Source organism: Triticum dicoccoides, chromosome 7B (genome assembly GCF_002162155.2).
Source record: "Triticum dicoccoides isolate Atlit2015 ecotype Zavitan chromosome 7B, WEW_v2.0, whole genome shotgun sequence".
In the NCBI taxonomy this organism is placed as follows: Eukaryota; Viridiplantae; Streptophyta; class Magnoliopsida; order Poales; family Poaceae; genus Triticum; species Triticum dicoccoides.
In genome coordinates this window covers 729,709,758-729,724,209 of record NC_041393.1, presented here as the reverse complement: position 1 = coordinate 729,724,209, position 14,452 = coordinate 729,709,758, and the positions used below count along the sequence as shown (strand labels likewise).

At 44.4% G+C, this 14,452-nt stretch overlaps 2 protein-coding genes across 2 annotated transcripts; one reads left to right on the top strand and one right to left on the bottom strand.

Moving 5' to 3' along the window:
- Positions 1 to 1,975: 1,975 nt before the first annotated feature.
- Positions 1,976 to 7,728, bottom strand: LOC119340207 (dual specificity protein phosphatase PHS1-like). The gene is made up of 10 exons (XM_037612109.1): positions 7,591 to 7,728; positions 7,389 to 7,501; positions 6,472 to 6,694; positions 5,965 to 6,141; positions 5,725 to 5,885; positions 4,609 to 5,614; positions 3,774 to 3,920; positions 3,469 to 3,696; positions 2,875 to 3,032; positions 1,976 to 2,359 (listed from the first exon to the last, which is right to left on the bottom strand). Exons 1-10 carry the CDS (start codon positions 7,636 to 7,638, stop codon positions 2,053 to 2,055), a joined length of 2,568 nt encoding a protein of 855 aa, XP_037468006.1. The 5' UTR covers positions 7,639 to 7,728; the 3' UTR covers positions 1,976 to 2,052.
- A 4,285-nt stretch (positions 7,729 to 12,013) lies between these two features.
- Positions 12,014 to 13,593, top strand: LOC119339572 (protein trichome birefringence-like 8). The gene is made up of 4 exons (XM_037611579.1): positions 12,014 to 12,393; positions 12,485 to 12,886; positions 12,983 to 13,439; positions 13,537 to 13,593. Exons 1-4 carry the CDS (start codon positions 12,014 to 12,016, stop codon positions 13,591 to 13,593), a joined length of 1,296 nt encoding a protein of 431 aa, XP_037467476.1.
- The last annotated feature ends 859 nt before the right edge of the window (positions 13,594 to 14,452 follow it).

Genomic DNA, 14,452 nt, shown 5'->3' with positions numbered 1-14,452 from the left:
CCTTGCATTTTCTAAAGTTTTCTCGGTGAAAAATGGCCGATAAATGGTCAGAAGTGACACAACTTACGTATGGTGTTGGAAGTCGTTCAGACCTGGCATTGATGCTTACCACGAACATTCTCACCTGGTGGAAAAAGTTTGGGCCATTTCAAGAATGTTCAAAAAAACACCATGTTCAATGTAGGGTGTCCGGATAGGCTAGGAGTCTATGTTCGAGAGCATATTTTTTTCCATAATCCATCAAATGGTCCCAATTTTCTCATGGCCTTTTATGACCAATATTTGTTAAAATTGAATACAATATTTGATTACAAGAACATTTGTTAGTATTCCAAAGAATATTTCAAATTTTCCAACATATTTAAAAAGAATAATAAATTTCAAAAGGACAAAATTGAGTTAAGAAAAAAAGAAAATTTTAAAAAGGTTAGGCCTTGGCCCAACCAGCCAACGACATCGCTCCCGTCGGGCATCTGTTGGGCCGACCAAAGTGCTTGTGAATTTGAAAAAAAATCACCTCCTTTTTTATTTTTTTATTTTTTTATAGATTTTGTAAAAAAGGTCTACCTATTCCTGAAGCTTTTTCTCAATTGTTTTGCATTAATTTATTTTTCGGATTAAAAAATGCTACATATTTGTGAAGTTTTCCTCAATTTTTTTGCATTAATACTGTAAACATAGTCTGTTTACCTCGCAGATTTTGCAGTTTTTTGGTTCTTTATTTTCAGTTTTTCTTTATTTTTCTATTTTTTGTTTTCTTTTTCTTCCTTTCTTCCTTTTTCGTTTTTATTTCCCATTTTTTCAAGTTTATTTATTTCTTCTTTAGTTTTTCATATATCCACTTTTTTCCAAAAGAATTCATTTTTCTTAAGTTTACAAAACCTGTTCGTGTTTCCAAAATTTTGTTCGCATATTGAATTTTTTTTGGAACTTTAAATTTACGTTCTTGTTCCAAAATTTGTTCGAAATTAAAATAAGTTCCCATTTTACGGAAAATGTTAGTGTTTTGAAAATTGTTCCAGAAGTTAAGTTTTCTATGTGTTTTAAAAAAATTATAAAAATTTCAAAACAATGTTTGCTTTTTAAAAGAAAGTTTACTACAGTACTTGCTGTTTTCAAAATTTGTTCATTTTTTCAAAAAATGTTCACGTTTTCGGAAAATGTTCAAAGTTTAGAAAATAGTTGTTGTTTAAATGAATATTTTCGCTACTGTACCTCGTATTTTATGAAATTTGTTTGTGTTTCAATAAATATCCGTGTTTCAGAATTGATCAAATTCGAAAATCAGTTCAAGAGTTTCAAAAAAATGTTCGAATTTAATTTTTTTCACAAAATTTCCAAAATATTCGTGTTCAAAGAACTCTTTTTTCAGAAAAATGTTTCAATTTTGTTTTCACTATTTGGTGATGCTCTTAGCTTCTTTCAATGTTGCGCTGCCTAAATACTCACAAGCACTTGTTAGTTATAGTGGCTATCAGCGAGAGGTGTCCGCCTGTTCGAATCCCCACCTAGCCATATTCTTTTTGCGACATATTTCATTGGGCGAACTGGTCGTACATCATCCACCAATGGGCAGGCCCATCGTGGCGTACACAGGCGGCGCGGGTGACGCATTTATTAAAAAGACTATCCTACCCATGAGGGGCTATATAGACTTATCCGTTGGTGTGTTTAGGGGGGTTATACCGAAGACGAAGTGAATCTTCTATTGCCTCTAGTATATTATAATTCTAAATAATATGAAGGATATCTCGAACATGTTTCAAAATTTCTAGAAAATAAGGCTAAAATTGCTGAAGTTGCTACTTCACTAAAAAAGATTAAGCTGTTGCAGTTTTCCGAGGAAAAACACATGCTATTTGAACAAGTGTTATACGTTGAGAATTATGCAATAATAAGAACTAGAAACTTGATATCATTATAATGTACAACAAGACTTTTTCTAGATGTGTGGTACATGATTCAAAAGTTAGGGTATAGATGTATGTATAATGTGTAGTTTGCTATGAGAAAACCCATCCAAATCCTTCTTCTCCATTGGGGCTATCGACTTCACCCTGTCTTTAATGCCTCTATCGCCTTTTGTATCTCCAAGGATATCGCTGAGTCTACGCTTCCTGACGATATCTTTCGGTGCGCCTTCTGTAGGTGCAACTTGAGTGAGCTACTGCTGAGGCCAGCATTCTTACCACAAATGGGGCACACTTTCATTGCAGGCCTCTTGTGCTGCCACTCCATGGAGGTTCTACCGTGCAGCTTCTTGTCAAGATCCAGCAAGACTTTGGCAAATCCATCATTGGGGTGCGCACGTCGGTGCACCTTCTTCAGCATGTTCCATGCTTCTAGAAGAGTACAATTTCTAAACAAACATGAAACAAATTAAGTCAATGAAACCAACAGAGTAATAAACTGAAATTTGAGGCACTATCATTCTTATGAGGTTTCACACAAGTTCGTATCCCAAGCAAAGCTTGTATTGATTATTTTAAGCATAGTTTGGTCATAGATGGTTTTCATCAGTTTCTTAATCGGATATTGATATATAAGACTGTCCATAGTGGGAGTAACTTCAGCAGTAACATAGAGTCCAACTCAACAAATTTTCTTATGTGGCAATGATTTAATGAGGAGAGAGATGAATTGAGTAGCATAGCTAGTTACTCATACTATGGGTAACATCACGCATATCAAGACAAGATGAGTCTATAACCTAATAAATGAAGTGTTGTTTGACATCACACATATGTTACTCCCCACTATAGAGGTAGTAACATAGACTAGTAAGATATGTATGTTACTAGTCTAAGTTATTCCCCACTATGGGTAGTCTAATGCCTCATTGGTAACTGGAAAACATTTATTATGCAGTCTTACTTTCTAAGCATCAGATAAGCAAGAACAACAGTTGCGCTTCGACTTTTTCCTTCAAAACAATGCACTAGAACTTTGCCGCGTAGGTGCTCAACAAAATCAATGAAATCACATGCATCTTGGAAGACATCAGTGATTTCCGCATTTTCATCATCATTTATCTGTAGAAAAGAAACACAAAGTGTCCCAAGGAAAGCAAGAAAGTTAGTTCCTTATTATGGCTGAGAAAGTTGTAAAGTGGAGTTCAGCCATTTGTTGCATGTAAATGATCTTCCAATGTTTAGGCTTCATTCGGTTTGGAGGATTTTTGTAGGAAAAACATAGGAACAAGTATTCCAGAGGAAAATTTCCTATATATGCATTCGGTTTGTAAGAAATGCGTACAAGAATTTTGTAGGAATACTACTCATTTCCTGTATTTTTGGAGGAAGCTACACATACACTCAAAGCTCATTTTGTGCGTAGGAACGAGGCAAGTCAATTCCTTAGAATGGCAAGTCCCATCCTGTCAAATTCCTATACTACTCGTAATTCCTACGTTTTGATTTCCTCCAAAGCGAATGAGTCCTTATTCACAAAATTGTCATATGTACTTACTGAGAAGTTTCGATAGTCAAAAAGGCAAGGCTTCTGAGATTCCGACTGTCCAATTTCATTCGCACACAAGCACAATACATGGGTGATGCCGAGGTGTTGAAGTGTGTATGTCGACCGAGCAGCTAGAGCACCACCAATATACATGTGATCTGTGATCTGAGAAGGACGTTCTATACTTGCAGCATCAGAGATCAGTGATATCCTCTCAAGAAGGTGCTCAAGACGAACCTGAAAACAGAAATTCATATGCTTAGTTGCTACAACAGATAGTTTGTTGCCAGGCAGGCTAGGTAGAATAGGATCACCTTCAACTCATAAGCATCAACGGCAACACTATTATCTATCCCTTCAAAGAAGCCTGTGTTGAAATTGTTGTCATGACACAATTTTACAACATCAGTCCTGAGCATGTCATTCCATTGTTCTATTTCTTTGTTTAACTCATTGTCTACCTGCAAGCATAGTATTGCGTGAATACATCCGGGCAATGGTGCATCTATAAGCATCGCAACACAATCATCTTTGACAATGCAACTCATCCTAGCTCGCCTCCTCGACACGATCAAGTTGAGGACTAGGCAATGGGCACCGACATGCAGGAGGGGTCTGGTAGCTTTGCCTCTAGAGCCGAATGTGCCTAACGATTAGAGGTGACATGTTGTAATCACTGGGTGTTGCCGTTCTTAGGACTTGTAAAAACTCTTCTTTCTATCAGTGCATCAAGACACAAGTCTATCAATAAAACTCAACCTACATGCACTATCAACTGTTGCATGTTTATTTAATAAATTTGAACAATTGAGAACCACAGGAAGGACATGCCTCAAACCTTAGGTTGGGTGAGAAAGCAAGGTGACTATTCATAAATGATGGAGATAACACACCATCAAAGCATTCAGATAGAGAAATAGTTATTGAGATACAAACCTATGATATTTGTTGTTATTTTTTTAATCTAGTGTGTGAATCCTTTATAGATGGTTATTTGGTTTTGTACAACTAATTTTCTAACCTTATGGTATATTATATCATTTTAGCCGAGCATTCAAATAGTGCAAAACAAATAGATACCAACTAGATTGACGTGTATAATCTGTTAAAAATCAATAAGTTTTCCATGAGCACTTCAAAGAAGTTAACCTTGGCATACTTGTTAAATTCCCTGAGCTTCATCGTCAATCGTAGACCACGGGATGCTTCGCCATTTGCTTTCCAATTCTTCGTCATAAAGCTCTCTCGACAAATAGGAGATGACATGTCAAAACTATCACGGGATAAGGTACGGGAAGGCCTACGCATATGTCGTGGAACTTCGAAATCACTCAAATCAGTATGTGCCTCTACACGACACAATGGTGAATCAGAATGACCTGCATCTTCCTTGTCAAATTCATTTGAACCTTTATACATAAGATTAAAGAAATTTTTCAATAGGGCATCTAGCTTCTGATAAAGTGTGAGCAGGAAAATGTGGAACCTCTGAAGGTCCCTCAGAGCACTACGAAAACCTCCTCGGAAGGAATTAACTATTGCTACCATATCACTCTCAGACAGAGGAGAATGATAGCTATAATTGGATGACATGTCATATTCTTCGGGTCCAGGGGTACCAAGTTTTCCAATGGACACCTCAAACAAGAGGTTCGAAGAATAGTCCAGGTTGTTTAGTGTTAGTTCCACCAGTCTTGGATAGCTCTCTTGATCTTTCGTTCGTTTACTGGCGGGTGGTCTTCGTGGTACACCCGAATCAATGGCTACAATATGAAAGCTAGAAATCTCAGACTCAATTTGATCATAAGAGTCTTCCAAAAGCTCTGAGATATCTGAGCCGACACTGCCGCTTATTGAAACGGATCTTCTCTGCTTCTGTTTCTTAGGGCTTTTGATTATCTCTGGCTTGTAACGGATGATGGCAGAATCATGAACATCATCCAATGAATCAAGGTTTGCATAAGCTTCTTTGTAGGCAACAAGTAAATTTGCATAGTTTCCACGCCAACCAAGGGGCCGACACCGCAGCCTATCCTCATTTCTCAGAATGAGGTCCAGGATCAAGATCCTACCTAAAGCTTCAGCAGTTTTTTCAGCAAACTCCGGGGAATCAAATGGTGTTGTGCTCTCTAGTAGAGGGGATCCATGTACATAACTGCAAAACAACATTGAATATTTTTTTCATGTTAACTATGTACCATATTTTTTCGAAAAGAAGTATGTACCATATTGTCAGGCACATTACTGGTAACTTGGAGTTAATACTTCATCAGGAATAGACATCGGCTTAGTTCGAGAGCTTCTAGCATCTCAGTGCAAATCATCTCCTGAAGTTCATCACCAACAGCTATTGCTTCATGTCGAGCATTCTCTACTGCATCCTTTATTTGTTGCCATTCACACGAGGAGCTATGAATCACTCTGCCCTACATTGGTCAAGAGAGTTCACACTATAATAATTATGTGTTTAGCATGAATGCCTACTACAAGAAAGCGAGTACTTACTTGAGGGGTCCTTACGCCAAGCCATTTAGCCAGTTCATACCCGAACCGTTCTGACTGTGTGGCCATCCTTGATGGTGCTATTTTAATAACTGCTGCAGCTTCCTTGGAAGGAACTTCACCATTTTTAGATATTTTGAATAACGCAATGAATACAACTCCTCCAGAATTTACAGTCACCTGTGCAGAATGGTACAGGCTATTAGAAGGAAACTAGAGCCATGGCTAATAAACTATATTTTCCAGTATGAAGCAGAATCCTTGTGAGAGATATTGATGTTAGCTTTTTGCGGAGGTGTTGTGAGCTTTAGCACAGTTCGCATGATGCTCTGTACATTGTGGTAGGCAGAAAAAGAAAGTAACAAATCTCGACTCGGTGACCACTGAGATGAAATTTGATGAGGGAAGTGATATATCTAGGATAATAATCAAGTTTACCAGTTAGAATCTTACCAACAACAGGGAAGACAATTTACAGGAAGATGGATAAGTAAAAAGGAAAATACGAACCTCAAAACTTCTGTTAGTATCATCCTCGGTGGGTTCCGAACTTGTAGTAGTATGTTTCGTATGGTGCAATGAAGAAAGAGAGGTCCAGCAGAAGTTAGTTGACTCTATGTCCATCATAGAAACACTCCCAAGCCTTTCCCAGAGGCTTGTTTTTGGCAAATAATCACATGGGCCGGAGTCGATTACATCGCTACCAGAGTCTACGATTTCTAGCACATTTGGACTGCAATATAGAAAATATACAACATTAATAACTTGGTTGAGAAACTTATCCCATGAAAGGAGCAAATTCATGCCCTTGCTCTATATTGTTTTAACCATACGAATAAAATTAGAGTAACCATCTGGTCAGGTATGTGTACACTACTTCTACATGATTGTTCATTTGATTTTTGGTGAATGTTTCCACATAGGGCGTTCAAACATAGAGGCTTGGTAATCTTGGTATGTCTACACTACTTTTACATCTGTAGTTTTTATCAATTCTCAAGATTACCAAGGAAATCTATGCATCTTTCAGCTAATAGGAGGCCGAACATAAAACGGTTGGGCAATAGCGGTATCACACGGACCAAGTTCAGAGTGATAGTGATACACACTTGCTGAAAGAGAATGACCATCACATCACATCGCCTGTTTCATAGAACAAAAAGAACCTCCTGAAAGCCTGTCACGTTGATCAAAGATTACAACGGAAGCATAGTCTCAGGGTATAGGTAGCTCGGAACCAAACCACTCACAAATAATAATAATGTAACCAAGCATATCATACAAAACTAAGCCAATTAATTACGGTACCTGATTGATATCTCAACAGGAATCACAAAAAAATACGATCCTTACGATTTATGGATCAGACATGGTATATACTACAATTAAGTAATAGATCCCACGAGCGACATAACTAATTCTCCTACCTGATTGAGGATTCGATAGCCAGAATGCCCGACTTCGGTTGTGGCGACTGGGATAATGAGGACATCCTTCCGGTGCGCTTCCTCAGTGACGCTACCCATTCCTCGAATCCACTCTGAAATAAATCAGATCAATCTGGCTCTTTCCTGCCAAGAACAGGCCCGGAACCAAAGAAATATTTTTTGGTTGGGGCGACGCGCTTACGGAGGAAGATGTGCGGGAGAAGGATCTCGACTCTATTCCCTCTTCCATTCGTACAGGAAAATGTGGACAAATGGAAAGTGAAAATCGAGTTCTTCAGATAATCTCGTCAAGTTTGGCCGGGTCGCGGATTGGTGAAGTTTGTGACCAATCAAAGGCAAGGGGATGGGGAAGAAGGGCAAAAATGCTATTCTCTAAGAGAACTTCCGCACGAGTGAACGTGCATGCAGGCCATCCATGTTGTCTCAATTCTTTTGGGCCATCCATGTGAAGGCGCATGCAAGCCATCCATGCTATTTGCCAAGAGGGCATGCATGCGCATTGCCATTTTATTCTCCCTCTCGGATGATGTCTTCAATGACACAAAAGTAAGTCAAGGAAAACATGCTGAGTGAGGTGTGTTGTCACCTCCACCTCATGCGCTTGCATCTCCTCACCGGAAATAGGCAACCCTCCTCCCTCTTCTCTGTTGTATAAAACCTCAGATATTGTAAGGTCCCAACACTTGATCATTCCATTGGGTGTCGAGCTTAAAATTAATCTCCTAACTGAAGAGCCTGAAAAAAAATAAAAGACAAAAATCAGCATTCAAACGTCAAGAAGATGGCCCAAGTATGTTTAGGCTCTCATGATTAGTAGCTCCAGCATTGTTTCTTTGTTTATTTATTTTTACTTTTCTACTTTCACTTTTGATATGGTGTTGAAACCCTCAAGCATCCTTTCATTTGGATCGGAATGATGTGGAAGGATGGTGTTCTATATGGCATACATGGCGCAAACTTATAGTAAACTGTTGTACATTCGCTAACCTATTTTATCATACTATGGTCTCCGCCAGTATAGCTTTTCCTTGTTATATAGCTAGCATAGTTAACCACATAAAATATTGCGAAATGCTAATTACACATTTGTAAGTTATATCACTGAAATTATTTTGCTTATGCTAAATCTAATAGTGTGTCGTGCATTTTTAGCCTCCATTTTGCTGTGTTGGAAGGGAGAGAGAGGATTTTGGTGGAATAGTCGTTGTATTGCTTGAGTCTCGTGGGCATATATATAGGAGTACAATCATCTACTTGGAGTACAAGACAAGTCAGAACAAATCCTAGTCTATCTCGTCTTTCCTAATAAACATTATACTCAACATCCCCCGCAGTCACAACGGTAGCGACACAGACGGTGAGACTGGAGAAGAATTCGAAGGCAAGCCGACGGACACCCCCCCACAGTCGTAACGGTCGACGCATCGCGGAGTCGTGGCTGGAGTGGCAACCGACGAGGTTGCTCAAGCAAGGCGGTAGCCCTTTGTGCCGTTTGTCGAGGTAACCGAGAGCGTGTGTGGTGGAGCCGTGGTCGAGGTAGCCGTGCGAAGAATGCCGTGGTCGATGTCGAGTCGGGGTAGCCGGTGTCGAGGAAGTCGCCGTGGAGCCGCGAGCGCAAGGAGGCGCCGAGTTAGTCGTGGGCGTAGTGGTGCGCCAGGACGGAGATGATGTTGACGACGCGTCGCGCCGGGTTACCAACCCTGGGGACACATCGTAGACGAAGGCACGCGTCGGTGTTGCCAGCACCGGGCATGCGTAGACGGACGAAGACGAAGTTGACGAAGCGCCGCGCCAGGCTTGCCAGGCCAGTGGACACGTCGTGGACGAAGGCACGCGGCGGTGTTGCCAGCACCAGACATGGGTAGACTGGGACCTGCACAAGCTGTACGCCATGTCGAAGAAGTCGGAGAGGCCAGCAGAGAAGGACTCGACGACGATTGCGGCGCAATTGGCGCGGGGCCAATGTCGCACGCGGTTGTCGTAGTAGATGAAGCGGTCGGGGTAGATAACGGCGACGCTGGCGACGGGCTGGTGCTGGATGAAGACGAACGGGGTGGACGGGCGGCGGAGGCGGCTACAGGGGTAGCGGCGGCGGCGGCCGAAGAAGAGCGGCGGCGGCGGCGGCTAGGTTATGAGTGCGGCGGCGATGCTCGAAGTAGGTGAAGAACCCTGACAGCATGACGAAGACCGGCGCGGACGGTGGCGTTCCCACGCCAAAGGAGGTGGTGCGGCGCATGCCACGGGAAGTCAACGCGCGGGGACGGCGGTGGACCGCGGGCCGCGGCGCTACGGCCCGAAGGGGCGACGCAGCGGCGGCGGGCAGGTCGGGGCGACGACGGAAGACCTCGGGACGGTCGCAGGGACCGCGGGCCGCGGTGCTACAGCCCGAAGGGGCGGCGTAGCGGCGGAGCGCGGGGTGGTGCAACCACGTGGACGGCCTCGAGACGGCGGCATGGACCGCGTGCCACGCTCGCTACGGCCCGAGGGGGCGACACAGCGGCGGCGCGAGGGTCGGTGCAGCCACGGGGACGGCCTGGAGCGGACGGCCTCGGGGCGGCAGTAGACCGTGGGCCGCGGCACTACGGCCCAAAGGGGCGACGCAACAGTGACGCGGGTCGGTGCAGCCGGGAGAAGAACCATGGGATGGCGGCGCTGCGGCCCGACGGGGCGACGTAGGGGCAGCCCGTTGCTCGATCGGCGGAGGGCCGCACTGAACTCAGAGACGATCTTCACGGGGCATGCGAAGGCGCGCGTAATTGACGGGCTAGGTCGGTCGCGCGGTGTAGATGAGGCGGACCGCGGCGGCGAGCGGGTGATCAAGCCGATCGCGCGCGAGGTCGGGGACGCCACTCGGTGGAGACGGGGTGGTGGCGGAGTCCGAGATGAAGCCGGCGACGGTGGGCGACAGGGCGGCTATGATTGGCCGCCGCATGGCGTGAGGCCGCCGGGTCGGGTGATGCAGGAGTCCTGGTCGGAGCAGGGCGGTGACAGCCGGCGCAGGGCGACGGACGGGCCGGGGGGCGGACAACGGCCTTGAGGGCTGCCTGTCACGCGAGGCCGTCGGGTCGGTGAACTAGCTAGCCTGTCACGCCAATGTCGGAGTAGAGGCGCGAGGTGTCGACGGCGGCGGCGGGCAACGCAAACCGGTCTTAGATCGGAAAACGAAAAAGTAAACGCCGACCAAAACGACCGGCGAGAGAGCGAAAAAACCCGGAGCAAGGGCTCGGGAAAAAGACTCTCTAGGGCAGCCGGCCAACACGGCCGGCGGACGAACCCTAGGTACGGGCGGCGTGGCCCCCGGCGGCGGTCATGGAGGCCGACCGCCCCGGGGGCGGCGCGCAGGTGCGGAAGCGGCGGCGGCTAGGGTTTAGGATCGACTTGCGATAGATACCATGTTGGAAGGGAGAGAGAGGATTTTGGTGGAATAGTCGTTGTATTGCTTGAGCCTCGTGGGCATATATATAGGAGTACAATCATCTACTTGGAGTACAAGACAAGTCAGAACAAATCCTAGTCTATCTCGTCTTTCCTAATAAACATTATACTCAACATGCTGGTTACCTAGAACTTATCAAATATTCAATATGACTTTGTTCCCTGGTGTTCCCATATCCTTGATGGCCCATGGTTGCTATCTAGTATCCATATCTATATAGAATAGTATGTATTTTCTTATCTGGATTAGTTGATGGCCTTTGCTACCGTGGATAGTAGACCATGAATGAAATCTTCAAAAAAGAAAACTTCACATTTGTAGTCCCGTGCTTCTGCATGAATGCATCTTTTTGTTATGCCCGGGGGAGTTTCTTAACTGTCATTGTCATTTTGGGAGAAATTCTATGTTGTCATACCTTTTAGTATATAAAAAAATGGTCCTTTGTACGAACTCTTGGTGCCTTTTGATGCATATAGTCCAGCTGCCAAATTAGAGTGCATATAGGATTTGTTTAAAGTTAATTCGACTAAGTTTATAGAGATATTTATCAACATTTTTAATACCCAATCTTTACCCTTAGATTCATCATGAAATATATATTCATATGATGTATATTTAATAGCATTGTAATTTGTAAATGTTCATATCGTTCTCTACAAATTTGGTCAAAGTGTGCAAAGTTTCACTTTGGAAAAATCTTATATGCACTATAGGACAGAGCACTATAGTTTAGTTCAGGGTTTTAGTTGCGCTCACTAGCATGATTTTAGGACACTTAGTGGCATGTGTTGTCTCTTGCCACTCATGGTAGTATAGAATTGGGACATTGGTCCATTATTACAGCCATATGGTTGAAACAGATTGCGTCATGTATCCTGAAATGTCTGAGAAAAAAAAATACTTGTTTCAAGTTCCCTTCACTTTTTGTTGGCTCGACACATGCACTGTCTGTGCCACTGATTTCTGTTGGAAAGAAAAATGAGTGCTTCTGAATGGCGCTTCCTACGTGTAGATGACTATGTCCTATTGTTCGTCATTCATACTGGTCGTGCTGTCTAAATTTAGCCCCTCACGGTACGCTAGCTGTTGGCACTAGCACCACTCGCTCCCTCACTCCTATTGCAACTCCACGCCACTCTCGGCTCCTTATTCTCCTCTCAGCCTGTTAATGGTCGCCATCACTACTCAAGTATTAGTCAGAGATCCATCCATGCAAGCTAAGCACGCTCCGGTGTCCGTCTTGCTGGTTCTCTTCGTGCTCTCCGTCGTCCTCACGCTCGTGCCGCAGCCGCAGAAACCATTGTTCCAGACTCGGCCACGGCCCCTTCTGATCGACAATGATGGCGGAGACATTAAAGCTCGCGCCGACGCGTCCGGTGGCTGCGACTACTCTGATGGAAAATGGGTGAAGGACGCCACTACCGCGACGCTCTACGGGGAGGACTGCCCGTTCCTCGATCCTGGCTTCCGCTGCGAGCGCAACGGCCGGAACGACTCGTCCTTCCGGCAATGGCGGTGGCAACCTCACGGCAGCTGCCACCTCCCTAAGTAGGTAGCCATCGCCATTGACATCTCTATTAGAGAGCAAAATATTTTGTCTTGTCTCTGTCACCTTTCTAAGTACGTTCAAATTCAATAGGTTTAATGCGACGGATATGTTGGAGAGGAGCCGGAACGGCCGAATCGTGTTCGCTGGCGACTCCATTGGTCGTAACCAGTGGGAGTCCATGCTGTGCATGCTCGCCAGCGCCGTGCCGAACGCTTCGAGGATATATGAGCAGTCCGGGAAGCCCCTTAGCCGGCACAAGGGCTACCTCTCCATGATCTTCCTGGACTACAACCTCTCTGTGGAGTACTACCGCGCGCCGATGCTCGTCATGGTCGACCGCATCCTGCCGGTGGCAAGCAACAAAGGCGCAAGCGTCACCAGGGGTGCCATCCGGCTCGACGCGCTGCCACGGCACGCCACACGCTGGGCCGGCGCCGACGTGCTCGTCCTCAACACGGGTCATTGGTGGAATGAACACAAGACCATCAAATCGTACGTGATTAGTTAACTAATCAGGGTGCTAGCTACCTCATTGCATTGCTATGACCGTGATTAATTGACTAGAGCTGCATTGATCCATACTTGCAGAGGAAATTATTTCATGGTGGGAAATCGGTTCAACATGAAAATGGACATCAAGGAAGCCTTCCGGTTATCCCTGCAGACGGTGAAAGATTGGGCGCTAAGCAATCCTCGACTCTCTAGGAGCAGCTACCTCTTCTTTAGGAGCTATTCTCCATCACACTATGACAACGGAACGTGGGACACAGGAGGCTCATGTGCAGACCAACGGGATCCTCTTATGATGACCACTGGCGAGAGCGACCAAGAGTATTCGTGGATCAACGCGATGATCTCGAGCACAGCACGGGGCACAATTAGACAGCAGATGAGCGATAGGGTGGTGTTCTTGAACATAACGCACATGACATGGTTGAGAAGGGACGGTCATCCGTCGCGGCACCGAGAGCCCGGGACGCCGCCGGATGCCCCAGAGGATTGCAGCCACTGGTGCCTGCCAGGCGTGCCGGACGCGTGGAACCAGGTTATGTACGGGCACCTCGTGTCTACGGGATATGGCACGAGGTCGGTCAAAAAATAATCAGCATTCCGTCTCGCACCAATTGTACATGCGTGCACAGACGGACTTCACACCCACGTTACATAATTCAAGAAATGGAGAATTAGCAGAGATTTAGATAGGGTAGGGAGCAGGAGTCCGGTGTATCATAAAAGCATAAAGATGTACTATGTAAAGAGTTTGAATCTGGTACATAGGGTAGGGTGCAGGAGCCCGGTGTATCATAACGATCGTGCATGCATACATTTTTTTTTAGAAAAGGAGGATGACCCCCGACCTCTACATCTGGAAGATGCATGTATACATGCAAAATTGGTGTGAGGCAAGCCGTTTATCCCACGGACTCTCAAGTTATTGCATCCGAACGATCGGTTGTGTACACATAAAGACGAGCAACAAAACCTGGATTCTTGATCATGTTCAAGTGGCGAACTTAGTATAGCACAGATCGATGGTTATGTTTCTTGTGGTGAAATTGGCATGCACTATGATAGATCCATAGATGCAGCTTCTTTTTACAGTATCCGAATATTTTAGTAAGTGACCTTATATGTGTCTGCCTTCTTTCCTATCCGAGTGAATAAAATAAAACTACCACTTTTCAAGTTAAGGTTTTAAAAAATTACCACATTTTTGTTTCTCTTAGCTACCTACCAATCTTGTGGTTAGCTGTTTTAAAAAAACCCAAATGACCTTGTGATTAAATTTTGAACCATTTTCTAACAGCTGTGGTCCATGTCTGTGGCACAAAAGTCAACAATTGTTTTACTTCTTAGGGGAGTGCTCATCAGAAAATTGCTTTTGGGGGCCGAGCTCCATGGAGGCCTCCTTTTGCAAAATTCAAAATTCATACTTTTACATTTAAAAAACTGCTGAAAAAATACAGATATACATGGAGGCATAATGTACATGTGTGTAAATTTTGAGGACAAAATATGTTGAAATGAGGGTTGTGCAAAAACAAATCTAGGGCTTGT